Source organism: Aquarana catesbeiana, linkage group LG05, assembly GCF_042186555.1.
Source record: "Aquarana catesbeiana isolate 2022-GZ linkage group LG05, ASM4218655v1, whole genome shotgun sequence".
NCBI lineage: Eukaryota > Metazoa > Chordata > Amphibia > Anura > Ranidae > Aquarana > Aquarana catesbeiana.
The window spans coordinates 248923952-248941742 of record NC_133328.1 but is presented as its reverse complement, the minus strand read 5'-3'; the positions used below and the strand labels follow the sequence as shown (position 1 = coordinate 248941742).

The 17791-nt window shown below is 42.1% G+C and overlaps 1 protein-coding gene across 1 annotated transcript in view; it reads left to right on the top strand.

The window, feature by feature from the left end:
* ANKRD33B (ankyrin repeat domain 33B) overlaps nt 1-17791 on the top strand; it is a 361104-nt gene that overhangs the window by 222718 nt on the left and 120595 nt on the right. Inside the window, exon 3 of the mRNA XM_073630692.1 lies at nt 14342-14471. Within this exon, the coding sequence (XP_073486793.1) occupies nt 14342-14471 (130 nt within the window). The remainder of the gene's footprint in view (nt 1-14341; nt 14472-17791) is intronic.

The window sequence follows — 17791 nt, the reverse complement described above, 5'->3', positions numbered from 1 at the left end:
CTCCCCTATGTGAATAAAAAAAAGGTATACTTAGCACACAGATATTTGAGGCCAGAAATAGTAATATGAAACACTGCTTGGAAGTGTCGTACAATTGTCTTTTTTGGCAGAGTTCCAAGCTGAAGACATTATTTTTTTCCCTTTCTAAAGCTGGAATACTTACCTTTTTTGTACAATTTTCACACATGGATATACCCCTAGTATCCACTGGTGCACCTGTGTGGGACACCCTAAAAAGTTTGTTCTGGTGTCCCACACTAGTGCTCCTGCGTCCAGATGTGTAAACAGCTGCTGAGTGTCCTCTCCTTACACTGAATCAAGTTTGCATTTCATTCTAGTACAAACCCATCTAGACAACAATGTCATAAACTTCTTTTAATACAAATAGGCCTGAACAAATGTAGTTAACCTGTATCTGCCAAAAACATTGTATTAGTGGGCGAACGAACAATGTTTACTATGAACCATTACTGTGCCCACTAACCTGAAAGTTGCCATTTTAAACTGTACAACAGTAAAGAAAAGCACATGGAGCAGCATGCAAGTATTAATATGCAAGTAATAATAATAATAGGAACACACGACAACTACTTACTTTTTTGAAGAACTCTCTTGATCTTTCTGTACTGATCCTGCTCCCTCAATTTCAGGTCAGACCAGCGTTTCCTCAATTGATCTTTGGATCGTCGTACCCCAAAATTCCTGTGCAGACTTTTCATAACTTTAGTCATGATCTTGGCCTTTCTCACATTTGGGTTTGGGTAAGGTCCATGTTTCCCATCATAGTTGGCCCTATTCAAGATGTCCACCATCTTCACCATCTCTATAAAGGACATATTTGAGGCCTTAAATCTCCTCCGGGATCGAGACGTTCGTGGCTCCGGGCTTTCGTAGTTGCTGCTCTCCCCTGCATGCACTTGCTCTTTCTCCGCCATGTGCTCTCCCACTGCACCGAAAGACAAGGGGCGGGGAATAGACTAGAAAGAACGTCAGGGGCAGACGGAGTTTCACGCATGCACAGTGTATATAAAGGGTAACACGCGTGTGCCGTACATACAATCTGTGAGAGGCGGAAGGAGTATTGGAAGCGATGATCATTTGAACGAAGGTACAATTTTAACTTGGTGCATCAGTGGCCTATGCTGCTTATAGATTGAGGCCTATATTGGGACAAGATTAGGAGAGTCTAGCCTGACATTAGGGTTTGTCTTGTGTTGTGTCTTGCAGAAAAAATGGATCTATTGAATGATCAGGACTTTATCCCCATATTCATTGATATGTACAGGGAGCTGCCTTGTCTGTGGCAGGTAAACCACCCCTTTTATAACAAAACAAAGAGGAAGGCAGCACTGGATCAATTGCTGGAATTTGTGAAGCCGGTGATCCCCAAGGCAGACATCCCTTATTTGAAGGCCCTAATTGGTGGCATGAGGAGCACTTATAACAGGGAGCCCAAGAAGGTCCAGGATTCCCAGAGATCAGGAGCTGCAGCAGATGACATTTATGTACCCAGGCTGTGGTACTATGATAGACTGCTTTTTCTGGCAGGCCAGACTGAACCCAGGCCAGCACTCTCCAGTCTTCCTTCAAGGCTTCCTGCCACCTCAGCTGAGGCTTCCGACGTCCAACCTGGGCCTTCCAGCCAGGAAGAAGTGGAGGAGCCCAGCTTGAGCCAGGTATAGCATTGTTCAACATATTTCTAGTCAAATAATGAATGATGTTAACTAGATGTTATTATTGATCAGTAATTTCTGATTTTACAAAGTGTTTTACATATCAATAGACAGTAGTGGCCACAAATGATTGGGACAAGAATTAAAAATGCTGGGGTCAGAATGATAGTTTTTTCCATTTATTAACATTCCATTTGCAACAGTCATGAGCTGAAAATTGTGTATGATTGATGAACCAAAAACTAAAACTATGTCCCTTTTTCATACACAGGAAAGCCTCAGCCAGGAGGAGGCTGTGGAAAGTGACAGTCAGGAGGTGGCCAGGCCCAGTAGCCTGCCCGAATCCCAGGTCCCTCCCCTCCGCCTTCCAAAAAAAAAGTCCCAGGAAGAGGAGTAACCTGGAGGAGGCAGCACTTGGCCTATTTCGGAAGGCTACTGGGCCCTCAGAACCCCCCCCCAATATTCAAGAGGACTATGCCTACATGGCAGCCTGCAAAATGCAGGAAATGGAGGAGGGCCAATGCCTCTTATGTGAGGAAGTTATCTTACAAGCCCTAAGTAGGGGGTTGAGGGGTGAACTCACAAGCCAAAGCCACGTTTATGAGTTCAACCATGGTCCTCCTCCTCCTCCACCTCCTGCCACAACTACAACACCAGAGCCACAGCCTGGAAGCAGGCATGGAAGGAAGCATGGAAGGAAGACAAGAAAGTGATGGCCTGGGTTTAGTCTGGTCTGACAAAAGATGCAGGCTGTGGTAAGACCACAGCCTGGGGACAGATATGTCATCTGCTGCTGTTCCTGATCTCTTGTAGTCCTGGACCGAATTGTGCTCACTATTATAAGGACTCCTCAAGCCACCAATTTTGACTGTAAAATAATTGATGTCTGCCCTGGGGTAAAAGGTTTGCAAATTTCACCAGTTTCTCCAGCGTTGCCTTCCTCTTTATTTTGTTATGACCCATAATAAATGGCTATTTATTTTTCACAAATACTTGCCTATGTGTTTTACTTCAAAAAGGACAGTTTGTTTGTGAGTAGGCAGGTATATTTCAAAAATACAATGTCAAATTAACAAGGGACACCAACACCAACCTCCTTGAGGTTAAAAAATACAAGATAATAATGGTGTTGTGGTAACTTGACACAAAACAGGAACAAATTACGGCGATCACTATAAAAAAAAAAAAAAAAATAGGAGATCTGAATAAAAAATAAATAAATAAATAAATAAAATATAAACAAAAATTCTAAACATTATTATGGAGATCTGATGAAAAAAAAAAATTATTCATGAGATCACAAAAAAAATAAAGAAATCAGTTTGTCAGAATGTGTGAATATCAGCAGCAAAACAACTTCATTATTCTAGCATTATAAAGAAGAAGAAAATGCACTGCATTAAAAGATTTTAAAATTTGCAGCATGACGAATGTGCTATCTCCATTACAAATGTTAGTTTTACCAGAACGATCGCTTCCGTCTCGTACTTGATTGAGAGCATGCGTGGAACTTTGTGCGTCGGAATTGTGTACACACAATCGGAATTTACGAGGAAGGATTTTGTTGTCAGAAAATTTGAGATACAGATCTCAAATTTTGTTTGTCGGAAATTCCGACGGAAAATGTCCGATGGAGCCTACACATGGTCGGAATTTCCGACAACAAGCTCCCATCGAACATTTGTTGTTGGAAAATCTGATCGTGTGTACGTGGCATTACAGTGCCAAGGGAACGTCTGCCTCTTCTTTTCCTTCCAGACATTATTAGGAGGGAGGGGGTGGTGCTTATAGGCAAATGTAAAGAAGAAGTTGAAATCTGTACGTAGATGCACTTTAATCAATGTAGAGAGATTTTTGGTGCACTTCAATTTGAGTACTCACACTACACAGACACACTCCACGAATACACTATAATATACTGCAATATAATGCGCCAAACGTACTGTGATGCAGAGAACTATATGGCTTTAAACTAGAAGTAACGCACACAAAAGTAAATGGCGTTAAACTGGCAGTAACGCACACAGAACTATATGGCGTTAAACTGGCAGTAACACACACAGAAGTAAATGGCATTAAACTGGCAGTAAAGCAATCAAATAGACGGTGTTCTACCGTCACTACACTGACGTTATCTGAACTGTCCCTACTCTAGCTATACACTATTGTAAGGATTACTGACACGGTCTCACTACACTACATTGAAACTATCTGAGCTGTCCCTACTCTACACTAATGTATGAATGACACGGTCTCACTACACCACAGTGAAACTATCTGAGCTGTCCCTACTCTAGCTGCACACTATGCAAAGCTGAATGATGGTCCTCACTACACTTACACTATCCCTAGACTGACACTAAACTAATATTCTACACTGACAATTGAAGCAAAATAGCACAGTATAGCACACTAACTAATAGCACTGAACAGAGCCCTGTTCTATTTCTCTCCACGCCGAAATCACACTGAAAATGGCTACCATTGAAAGAATACTTTTATACTGTAAACCATGATTGGATAAAGTCATGATGACAGTGTCCAATCATGACTCATGACTTCAGCCAGTGAATCAGTGCTCTGTGCCCTGATTGGCTGAAGCTTTCACTGCTTCAGCCAATCAGGGCTTGCAATGCACTGTTCAGCGCCACAATGCATTGTGGTTTGTTCAGGGGGCCGAACAAACGGTTCGTCGAACGTCCAAACAGCAAAAGTTCGTCCCGAACTTATGCTTGACCAAATCCGTTCCCATCCCTAGTCGCCAGTACAGTATTTATAAATTGAAATCATATCCCCTCTCAAGCGTCTCTTCTCCAGAGAGAATAAGTTCAGTGCTTGGAACCTTTCTTCATAACTAATATCCTCCAGTCCCTTTATTAGTTTTGTTGCCCTTCTCTGTACTCGCTCCATTTCCAGCACATCCTTCCTGTGGACTGGTGCCCAGAAGTGGACAGCATACTCCAGGTGCAGCCGGATCAGAGTCTTGAGTTAATCCCCTTTTTAATGCATGCCAATATTCAGTTTGCTTTGTTAGCAACAGCTTGGTATTGCATGCCATTGCTGAGCCTATCATCTACTAGGAGCCCCGGGTCCTTTACCATCCGCGATTCCCCCAGAGGTTCTCCCCCCAGTGAGTAGATTGCATTCATATTTTTGCCACCCAAATGCATTATTTTAAATTTTTCCACATTAAACTTCTGCCATGTAGTTGCCCACCCCATTAATTTGTTCAGATCTTCTTGAAAGGTTTCCACATCCTGCAGAGAAGTTATTGCCCTGCTTAGCTTAGTATCGTCCGCAAATACAGAGATTGAACTGTTTACCCCATACTCCAGGTCGTTTATGAATAAATTAAATAGGATTGGTCCCAGGACAGAACCCTAGGGGACCCCATTTTCCACCCCTGACCATTCCAAGTACTCCACCCTCTGAACTCACCCTTGTAGCCAGTTTTTAATCCATGTACTCACTCTATGGTCCATGCCAACTGACCTTACTTTGTACAGTAAACGTTTATGGGGAACTGTGTCAAATGCATTTGCAAAATCCATGTACACCACGTCTACGAGCCTTCCTTTATCTAGATGGCAACTCACTTCTTCATAGAAGGTTAGTAGATTGGTTTGGCAAGAACGATTCTTCATGAATCCATGCTGATTACTGCTAATGATACCGTTTTCATTACTAAAATCTCCAAGAGCTTGCATACTATTGATGTTAAGCTAACTGGTCTGTAATTCCCAGGGATGTATTTTGGGCCCTTTTTAAATATTGGTGCTACACTGGCTTTTCTCCAATCAGCTGGTACAATTCCAGTCAGTAAAAATTAGGAACAATGGTCTGGCAATTATTTGACTGAGTTCCCCAAGGACCCTCGGGTGCAAGCCATCTGGTCCTTGTGTCCTGGTGACTTATTAATGTTAGGTTTTTCAAGTCTATTTCTAATTCTGTCCTCTGTTAGCCATGAGGGGGCTTCCTGTGATGTGTCATGAGGATAAACACTGCAGCTTTGGTTACTGAAGCCCCCTGATTCCCTCGTGAAGATTGAGAAGATTAAATTCAATACCTTCACCATCTCACCATCCTTTGTAACCAGATTCCCTTCCTCATTCTTTATGGGGCAAATATGGGCTGTCCTCCCTCTTTTACTTATTAACTAAAGAAAGAAATTCCCCTAACTGGATTTTTCCGGCACTTGCAAAGAAATTGTATAGATTGTGATCTCATATAAGAGTAAAAACAGTATTTTTATTTAGAGATTATAAAAACAAAACATTCCAAGCAACGGAAACATGTATAATACATATAATTCAAAAACATTACTGATTGTGTTCAACTAGACAATGATATTCCTACAGTCGGGGCTTTTATTAGGCCCATTAATTGTATTCCACTACACGGTGGTATTTAAACGATGGAATCTCTTTGCCAGTCCAACGCGTTTCGGGATATATTAAAATTCAGTCCTTCTTCAGGGTCTTAATTGGAAAGAGGAATTCATCTGTGATGTTGACGTTGCTTGTTTTAGAACCAGTGGTAAAAGGGGGAAAACGGGAGTACTTGAAAATATGATGACAGATGGTTATAATTTTTATATATGTGAAGTGCTGTTCTCTGGATACTCCATCAATATGTTTCAATCCCTCAAATTGTGGATATGTACAATTAACATTACACCTACCCTGCCCGTCTCGGATGCGTGCTGGCCGCAGTGGTACACTGGAGCAAAAAACAGGGGAGAAGGAAAACCTGTAATTGAGTATTTAAAGTTTTAGCCAGCCACAGATCCCAGCATCTGCTCCCTCTTTTACTGTTTGTATACTTATAGAATTTATTGGGGTTTTTTTTGCCCTCCTCCACTATGTGTCTTTCATGTTCTATTTTAGCCGCTCTAATTGCACCCTTACATTTCTTGTTGCATTCTTTGTAAAGTCTGAATGCTGATGGTGATCCCTCAGCCTTGTATTTTTTGAAGGCCTTCTTCTTTGCTTTTATATGCATTTTTACATTGGAGTTAAGCCATCCAGGACTTCTGTTCGCTCTTTTAAATTTATTTCCCAATGGGATGCACTGGCTAATGCCCTTATTTAATATGCTCTTAAAGCAAATACATCTCTCCTCTTTGTTCTTTGTGCCTAAGATTTTATCCCAATTCATATCTTCTAGCAAGGTTTGTAGTTTAGGGAAGTTGTCTCTTTTGAAATTCAGTGTCTTTGTATTCCCCTTATGTTTCCTATTTGTGTGATTTATACGGAAGCTAATTGACCTGTGATCGCTGTTTCCTAAATTGCCCCGTATTTCCACATCAGTAGCGCTTTGTTTCTAGTTGGTGCGTCTACCTTGTGGTTTGTTGGTGCGTCTACCATCTTACCCATAAAATTGTCCTGCAAGACATTTAGGAACTGGTGAGCATACTCCCGGTATTACTTTCCCCTTAGTGTTCATCCACTTCGTGTTCAGCTACAAATACCTATGCCACATGTCTGTCTCAATGCGCTTTTCCCCAAGGGGTTAAAAATCCAGGGCTTCTGCTTTACTCGCTCACTCCATGTTCACCGTTGCCATAGAATTAGAGGAAAAAGAGCTCCAATAGTGTAAAACCTTTTATTAGCTTTAATATATGACATACAACATTAGTTAATGCACCTACCTTTCATTGTGCATTTCGCCCTGCACCTGGGTTTACACACATTATGTTATTGCCGGCCAGCTCCACTCTGTGACAGTGCGAGTGCAGTTCATGTGTAGTTCCTCACCGCTACCTGTCACCTTACAGATGGATCAGCTTACCTCCTGTATGCCCCAACGTATGTTTCGTCGCGTGATGAGAGCCTCAGGAGGCATCGCAGTAAGCATTCCCCATGACCCATTTACATTCAATTAATTGCATTCCATTCTTTCCTAATTATCCAACCATCTAATTAGACCTAGCCTAGAGTATCAGTAAAACCATCAATTCAAATAGCAATTACATAGCCACTGATTTCTTATCTTTATCAAATGTCAGTATCCACTCTAATCGGCCAGACATTGGCAGAAAGCCTCTTATGTTCATGTGAGAAGTGATCTCAAAGCGTATGTGAAAGAGGACTTTTTTTTTAAATATAATCTTTTTTTATGTTCACAGTTCTGACAAAACAGTCAAAAAGACAATAATTATCAAATAACAGCCAAGAAAGGGAAAAGGACAAAGCAGCCCAAACGGGTATTTGAACAGAGTACATAATATAAGGCCCGGTTGGGTGTTAGAGACGGAGGCGTCTACTTCGTGGTCATGAAAACATATAAGCCATATCACTATTAATTTGTCTCTAGACCTGCTACCAAACTTTAGCGGCATTAATGAACAGACACCACTGGTTTGGGCAGAAAAATGAAAGGCAGATGGCAAACAGATAAAGGAAACATAAAACATTAAAATCAAACAACAAAAATAAAAGAAAGAATGCACTCTAATAAATTATGCTCGCAGTCATGTATCAAATATTTCAGGTGGTCAAGTCTATAGCATTGCTGACAGTTGGGCCCCTCCTACTGGGACTGTGTCCATTGGTTGTGTGCTTGTGCGGACCTCGTCTACATAATAAATCCAAATGGCCCAAATTCCATACCATTTATCATATCTGTCCTTACATGTCGCCATCCATTCCTCTGCAGCCCTAATACCGTTCACAAGACGAATCCATTCCAATCGGCTTGGAACTTGTCTGCTTTTCCAGTAGATGGGGATCAATCTCCTAGCCGCATTCAGGAGATGAGGCAGTACCGACTTTTGATAAAGGCTGAGAGGGATGGCAGGGACATGCAGGAGGAAGCCCATTGGAGAGTCAGGGAGGTCTATGTTCAATATGAGGTTTATGTGCAAAAATGAACCCCTATGTCTACAGTCCCTCCAGCAAGCATCTGAGGAGGTTGGGTATATTTTAGCGAGCTTAGTAGGGACCCTATACCATCTAGTCATTACTTTGAACCCATTCTCCTGCATTTTCGTGTCAACAGAACTAGAATGAGTAAGGCGGTACAGATGGTCAAGTTGCAGCTCAGTAAACTCATGTTGCAGGTCTCTTTCCCATTCTCGAATGTATATTGGTTTCCCCTTGGGTCCTTGCCCTAGTAGCATCTCATACAGTACAGAAATAGTGTGCGGGATTGAATTGGCAGACATGCACAGCTTCTCAAAAGGAGTGGAGGAGGTGGGGGAGCGTATGGCTTGAGGTAAACCACGCGAGAAATGTTGAAGCTGTCCATGTCTCCAATCATCTAAGGGGAATCTACCGTATTGAGCTCTAAGTTCCCCCAATGGGATTCATTCTTAACCTTGGAAGAACCTACCACACCTCACCTTGCGGCCTGCTGTCCAAGTACGGAAGAAAGACAGGTGTTCCCCTGGGGCAAACCAGGGGAAACCTCCTAGGGGGGCCAGTGGGGAGAACCAAGGTACAAGCTGTCCTGACCTGTTTAGGGTATCCCATAGCTTCGCAGCTTGAGCAGTCACTGGAGAAACAAATACCAACAGACCTATGTGCCTGGGGTAGCCATGGGGCATGAGATAAGTTGCGGCCAGCCACAAATTTTTCTAAGGATACCCACACCTTAGTGGACACCCCATGGTGCCAGTCCAATGTGCGCTTCAGGGCGATCGCCTCATAATATTTGCGTATATCTGGGATGCCCAGGCCTCCCAACCGCTTAGGTCTCTGTAAGGTGCGAAGAGCCAACTGCCAGATGTATTTTTAGAAACGTACTGTTAAGGATCAAAAAGAAAGACCTGGGTAAATAGGCACCATTTATAGATAAAACAGAATGCGAGGTAACACATTCATCTTTAATACACTGTCTCGGCCCATAAACGAGAAGGTCCCATCTGTGTAAGTCTGATTTTATAGTGGAGTGTAGTGGGAATAATTACTATTATAAAGCAGTGGGGGGTAAGATAAACACCCAGATATTTCAGGTGAGTGTGGCACCAAGTGAAGGAGAAAGAGGCTTGCAACCATGTACTTAAGCTCGATGGGATGTTTAAGGATATAATTTCAGACTTATTATAATTGATTTTGAAATTGGAGAGTAAGCTGAAATTCTGTAGTTCATCCATGATATTGGGAAGAGAGATCAGGGGGTCAGCCACATAGAACAGGACATCGTCAGCATAAGTGGATAGTTTATGTTCCCTTGGCCCAACACCAAAGCCCTTGATATTTGGATTCGAATGACTCCTGTTCAGCATTGGTTCCAGGGTGAGGGCAAAAATGAGGGGGGACAGTGGGCAGCCCTACCTAGTTCCATGCTCAATAAGGAAGGTGTCCGAAAGGACTCCATTCACTTTAACTTGGGTTTCAGTGTGGCTATAGAGCGAGGTTATCCAGGAGAGCATATTAGGGCCAAGCCCCAGCCTGGTCAATACAGCTCGAAGGTATACCCAGTCCACCCTGTCAAACGCCTTTTTAGCATCAGTGGAAAGCAGGAGACAGGGTGAATGTTCGGTTTGTGTTTGTGCCCAGGGGATCAATTGAATCACCCAATTAGAATTGTCCCTAGCTTCCCTTCCGGTACTAAACCCCATCTGGTCTGGCTGTATGATAGATGGCATTATGGGTTTAAGACGGTTCGCTAAAATCTTCGCTAATATTTTTATGTCGGTGTTAAGAAGTGATATCGGTCTGTAGCTGCTAGGGACAGTGTGGTCTTTCCCTTCTTTGGGGAGCACTGTAATATGGGCCAGTAATCCCTCTTTAGATATAGCGGTACCCAAAGCTAAGGCACACATTGGGCTAAACAGTAAGGGGAGGAAAGTACTGTAGTAGGCATTTGTATATCCGTCTGGACCTGGGCTTTTCCCTTTCAGGAGTTCTTTTACCACTGTTTTCAGCTCTGTCTGGGTAATAGGCCTCTCAAGGTGTTTGCTAGTTTGAGTAGTAAGTTGGGGGGGCTTGGGCCTCTACCAGATATTCCAGAATATGGCCCTGTTTCTGATCTGCCATTGAGCCAGGTAGTGTAGCAGGGAGCTGGTAGAGCTGGGCATAGTAGTCCCTAAAGGCAGCCACAATCTTAGAGGAGTGAACTACTGGGGAACCTGTCGCTGTTTGGAGTTTATGTACGTGGACCGAGGCCTGTTGTCTCTTTAGGGACCTGGCTAGCAGTCGCCCACATTTATTCCTGTACTCGTAAAATTTGTGAGAAATTTGGTGTAGGCGGGCCTGTATCCGGGCATCAAGCATGCTGGCAAGCTCCAAGCGAAGGGGTTGGAGTTCTGCTGCCAGCTCTGGAGTCAGACAACATTTATGCTTGAGTTCCGCAGATTAGATCTTTTTTAGGAGGGTTTGGAGATCCCCCTCACATTTTCAACCTTGCGCCCTGGGATATGAACTCCCCCCTGATCACGCGTTATGCCCTTCCCATATGAACGCCACCCCTACATCATCCATTGAGTTCTCGGCAAAGTACAGGGAAATAGATTCTGATATGTGCTTCAACGCCACTACATCATCCAAGATGTTCTCATTCAGTCGCCAGGTTCAGGACCTGGCGTCAGGACAACAGATGTATAGAGAGGGATTCCGGGGCGTGATCTGAGAGGGTGACAGAGCCGATCGATCCACTAGATAGGGTCTCCAGAGAGAACTGATCCATCAGTAACAGATCTATGCGAATGTATACGGTATGAGTGGCCGAGTAGTAGCTAAAATCTTTGTCAGTGGGGTGGAACACCCTCCAGCAATCGACAAGATAGTGGGAGTGCAGGGATTTTCTGCAGTGTTTGAGGAAAGCGAAAGAGTGGGTGGAACGCCCCATAGATTTGTCCATCCCGGGGTCTGGACTGACATTGAAATCTCCCCCCTCTCTAAAATTAGAGAGGGATTCTAAGAAGGAGTCTACGAAGATGAGCTGTAGAGTGTTCGGTGCGCACACGGTTGCAAAAGTGAATTTATGGCCTAGAATGGTGCCTTTAATTAAAACATATCTGCCATTGGATTCAGTTAATTGGTCCACCAGGACAAAGGGGCATTGTTTATGTATGGCTATAGCAACTCAGCTGGACTTAGATTGAGGAGAGTTGCTGAGAAACCATTGATGATACAGGTGGGTGGGAATGCGGGGGACTGAGTAGTATTCCTCCTTCACATTGCAGTCCCCAGCCCTCCTTCACATTCCTGTCCTTACCCCCTTTATAGCACCCCCTTCACATTCCTGTCCTCACCACCTTCATAGCATCCCCCTTTACATTCCTGTCCTCACCCCCTTTATAGCACCTCCCTTCGCATTTGTGACATCACGGAGCTGGTAGATGTTAGAGACCTTACGCTCCTCCACCTTCCGTTTGAGGATGTCCCGCAGATGCTCAATAGGGTTTAGGTCTGGAGATGCTTGACCAGTCCTTCACCTTTACCCTCAGCTTCTTTAGCAAGGCAGTGGTCATCTGTAGTGGAGGTGCAGTGGAGGTGTGTTTGGGGTCGTTGTCATGGAATACTGGCCCTGCGGCCCAGTCTCCGAAGGGAGGGGATTATGCTCTGCTTCAGTATGTCACAGTACATGTTGGCATTCATGGTTCCCTCAATGAACTGTAGCCCCCCAGTGCCAGCAGCACTCATGCAGCCCCAGACCATGACACTCCCACCACCATGCTTGACTGTAGGCAAGACACACTTGTCTTTGTACTCTTCACCTGGTTGCCACCACACACGCTTGACACCATCTGAACCAAATAAGTTTATCTTGGTCTCATCAGATCACAGGACATGGTTCCAGTAATTCATGGCCTTAGTCTGCTTGTCTTCAGCAAACTGGGCCGGCTTTCTTGTGCATCATCTTTAGAAGAGGCTTCCTTCTGGGGCGACATCCATGCAGACCAATTCGATGCAGTGTGCAGTGTATGGTCTGAGCACTGACAGGCTGACCCTCCATCACTTCAGCCTCTGCAGCAATGCTGGCAGCACTCATACGTCTACTTCTCAAAGACATCCTCTGGATCTGATGCTAAGTATGTGCACTAAACTTCTTTGGTCGACAATGGCGAGGCCTGTTCTGAGTGTCCTGTTAAACCGCTGTATAGTCTTGGTCACCGTGCTGCAGCTCAATTTAAGGATCTTGGCAATCTTCTTATAGCCTAAGCCATCTTTATGTAGAGCAACAATTCTTTTTTTCAAATCCTCAGAGACTTCTTTGCCATGAGGTGCCATGTTGAACTTCCAGTGACCAGTATGAGAGAGTTAGAGCAATAACACCAAATTTAACACACCTGCTAACTATTCACACCTGAGACCTCGTAACACTAACGAGTCACATGACACCGGGAAGGGAAAATGGTTTTCACTTAGGGTTGTACTCATTTTGTTGCCAGCGGTTTAGACATTAATGGCTGTGTGTTGAGTTATTTTGAGGGGGCAGATAATTTACACTGTTATACAAACTGTACACTCACTACTTTACATTGTAACAAAGTGGCATTTCTTCAGTGTTGTCACATGAAAAGATATAATAAAATATTTACAAAAATGTGAGGGTGTACTCACTTTTGTGAGATACTGTACATGGGATACTTTCAGCTCCATTACAATATTAGCCACACTGTAATAGTCTGAAAGAGACCAGTGAAAATAGAGCCAGACCTGGCACCGCCAGCCATGACTCCCATAGTTTAGAAAATGTATTCGGTGTGCCCCTATTGCGGTATTTCTGTTGTTCCTTCAGGAGGGTATCATTTACCTGGAGATGCCATTCCTCGAATGAGGGAGGACTGGGAGAAAACCATTTCATAGCAATGCTTTTTCGCGCTATAAACAGTAATCTGTTAATTGGTGAAAAGAATCTCTTAATCAAGTTAACCCAATAAGGAGATCTTATGATCCAGGTCAATGTGAGTATGAAAGGCACCATTAATTGTGTTCACCAGTTTGCCAGTATCTGAGCAATTTGGGGCACTTTCAAAGCATATGGAGTAAGTCTGCTGGATATTGTTGGCATCGTGAGCACTCCGGGGTGTCCCGCCTGCCCCACTTAATAACTTTACTGGAGTCCTATATGTCCTATGTATAATAAACAATTGAGACAGGCGTGGGAAGATGATAGGGATACAGAGGGCAGCCTCTCTAAAATAGTTTGCCAAGCATTGTCTGATAAATCACCCAGGTCTTTTTACCACCCTCTCCTGTCTGGACTCAGAGATATCTTGATAATTTAATGGTTCTTGATGAATTTGATTTAAATGTTTTTGAGAGTTCACAAGTGTCTAAACTGTTGGTTTATATGAATATTTGTTTATTATTATTATTATTATTTAATGTATGAATATTTTTAGAAGTAATATTAATATTACATAACTGAAGTAAATTTTGTTATGAATTTAGACGGACCTACTTGTCACATGCTATTAAGGTTATGTGGATATAGTGACTGCAGTATTGATTTTGATGAGCATTTTTAGCTTTCTGAAGAGAAAGCGAAGAACTGTCTGCTAAATTTTTAATTCAGTCTAACCTAAAAACGATATGGAGCTGTATGTATTGAAGACAAGAAGGAAGATTTTTTTTCTCTTCTCTTCAGTCGTTCAGCTGTGAGTTTTGTTTGAACTTTTTAATTTCAGGAAGAAATTTATTTTTTTTAGCCTTTCAACCCTATTGGAATGTATGATCTATCTGCGTAACTGAAGTTATTTTGTTATGAATTTACAGACGGGCCTACTTGTCGCATGCTATCAAGGCTATGTGGATATAGTGATTGCGTTATCTCAGTGTCCTTACATTGATGTCAACTGGCAAGATAATGATGGGAATACATCTCTCATAACAGCCGCACAAGCAGGTAGGTATTGCTTCTTTAGGACTAATGTATTCCCTGCTTCTAGTAACAGTTTATACTTCATATGTAAATTAATCACAAGCTTAACACTTTGTTCATCAAGTTACTCATCAATCCAAATATTTTAACAAAAATATTAGAGAAACTGTAACATTAAAGCATTTGAAAGTCAAAGGAATAAAAATGAAAGCTTGTGAAGAATGTTTCATCTTCATGAAGAGTACAATATTGAATCTGTGAACTACATAAGGTAATATCCAAGTTTGGATATTAAAAATGGTGATGACATAAACACTCACACAGACACACATGCATACATACCTTCACACAGGTTGAACTGGATAAACTGGTGTTTTCATTTACCCATACAAACTATGTAACTATGTGGCTGAACCAGGGTTTTGTAGAGTGGAAGAATTAGTTTTCTCTCTTGAGTAAATATTCTTTTTAATGCATGTCAATCGTCTTCTAGCTATGCTTGCTGCAGCTCAGTATTGCACACTATTGGTGAGTCTGTGATCTACTAGGATCCCCAGATTTTAAAAGGTAGATCTGTCAAGAATAGTCTTTCATAAATCTGTGGTGGTTACTAATAATGGTATTTTTATACATTGGCAAATTCTTGAATATAGCCCCATACCATTAGTTCAAATAGTGTACATGCTATTGATGTTAGGCTGTCTGGTCTGTAGTACCCAGTTCTATATCTCAGCCCTGTTTTGAATACTGGTACCACATTTGCTTCTTGCCAATCAGCTGGTACCATTACAGTCAATAAGCTGTCCTAAAAATTAGGAACAATGATCCTGCTATAACATCCCTTTCTGAGAAATTAAAATAAGTGTCGCGCAACGCAATACAATTTTACATCCCAATGTGTCACAAACATATGTACCCAATCCGCACAACTAACCACATGCGTTAATATTAAAATGTGTGTTTTTCCAGACTAATCACATAACATATTATCATTCCTCTTAGGGCAAAACCAATAATCAACAGTGCAACAGTAAACAAAAGTCCATATATTGTAGCAAAAAAAAAAAAATGAAAAAAAAAAGTGGCTTATGTCAAAATATTGCTCTATATTCAGCCAGTTCAAATTTTCTCAAACTCCTGTATTCTTATCAAAACATGTGTATCCAAACTCTGTGATCCCTCCGCATTTGTAAAATTAGTGAATCCCACCAATTTCATAATATGCTATCATCTTTAAACGTGAACTTATTTAGCTCTGTCCGCTTTAAAGGGTTCACTCCCAGGCACTTCAACTCTCCACTCCTGAATTCTTCTTCATAGGCTCCAAATTAGATCCCTCCAGATTGAAAATAACCTCCACTTGTTCCTCTGCTCATGAAAGGAAAAGACTATTATGGTGTTTTTACCATATTAAAACCAATATTCTTTATTAGAAATAATAAAAAATACTCCCACTCACAACAAAAGTGCACTCCAAAAGCAGTGTACCACTTTAAAAGTGTATCAATATACAGTATGCAGGTAAAGTGTCCCCTTAAGGATTAGGCATCTACCTCACCCAAATCAGCTCCAAACATGGCACTTCCAGGTAGGCGTGATGACGTTACTATATAGAAAAAAGAAGGAAGAGTGGGACTTTTAGATGAGATAGATGACTTTGTGGAGGCAGATTTGGAAAAATTGCAAATTTTATTAATAAATGACATTTTATGAAGTATGGCAATGTTAAAAACTACATATACAGTAAATATACTAATTCATGTTAACACCACCCACACATAACATACAGGTGTGGCATGGGTAAAAAATTACATAGGTATAGTAATTCGATGACAATTTCATTTGTTGCATTGAATAAGTTCATATATATACATGTATCATATGTCTTATAGACAGCACTAGCAGAAAAATTAATAGTCTAATGCCGACCAGGATCGATGTGTCCATTACAGACATGGGTCAGCATCGCGTATTCCCGGCGCGTTTCGTGTAGAGACACTCTTCGGAGCTGATGCTCAAGTATGTCTACAAAGTGTAAAGAAATGGTAACATTAGTCTAGTTCTAACTAGTAATATGAAGGAAAGGCGAAGTAGCCTGTCCTAAGTACTCACAAGGGGTCCGATGCGGTAAAATGCTGCGACCGTGCAAACAGGGCTCCAAGATAGTTGAGGTAATTGCAGCCGTGTGCAGCAAGGCACATACAACAAGACCTCCCCATGGCTCATGACACAAATTGCTAATGCGTGAGTAAAAAACCATGGTGACCCGTGATGGCAACCTGGAGTGATCTGAAAAAAGTGTACATGGAACTGAGTGTGAGTGAAAAAAAAAAAAAAAAAAAAAAATATATATATATATATATATATATATATATATATATATATATATATATATATATATATATATATATATGAAATGTATATGAAAAAATATTGACAAAATAAGTGTTGAGATGATATTAATCAATGTGTAAACAATGTGATCATGGCTCAAGTGACATAGGGGCGGTGCAAAAGTGATGAATGGTCAGGCCAAAAATATAATAAAAGAAAACAAATAGTGAAAACAGTAATGAGCAATGAGAGAAAATGGGGGTGATGTGTCAAGTGTATATAGACCTAGTGAATAACTCACGTGTTGGGACAAAAACGAAGTAGAATGCTGCACTGCAATGTGGTGTCTGGAACATGTGTCAGCAAAATTGTGTCAGGGGAGGCCGTTTATATGGGCCCCGCACACTGGCTGATACCAGCATCACGCTAGTGTGGCATGGGCTGGGAGGGGCTCCGCCCTCCGTAGAAGCCTGTACTCCCACCAGAGCAGCTGAGATGGAAATCACGTGCGCCGTGTGTTGGCGTCAATCATGAAAACACACGCAGAGCAGGATGCGAGGTGCTGATGCTCTGTAGGCACCCACCCACTACCCCGCACAGCTCCCCACCCCTAATGGGCGGGGAGGAGAGGGGGAGGAGGGGACACATAGAAAGCATCGCAGCTCCCTGGTACAGACTGAAAAAGGAACCCCGAATTGCTATGGCCACGGCATACCCCCAACAGACTCGCGCAATGGTGCTGTAAAATTTACAAGGATACAGTGAATATGCAAGAACCCGGGTTGACATTGCCACCCGTAATCTTTATCTTTTTATTTATATTTTTCATATAAGTTGATGCTGTGCGAATATACATAACAGTGTGGGCAGCAACTATTATTTAATTTACTTTACTTGTTTTATAGAGGTAAGAGAATACCAAAGAGTATAAAGTGTAAGTTCACCTTTACAGAAAATCTGTAAGGTGAACTTACATTGGACCCCCTCCCCATTTCCCCTGGTCCCGCTGT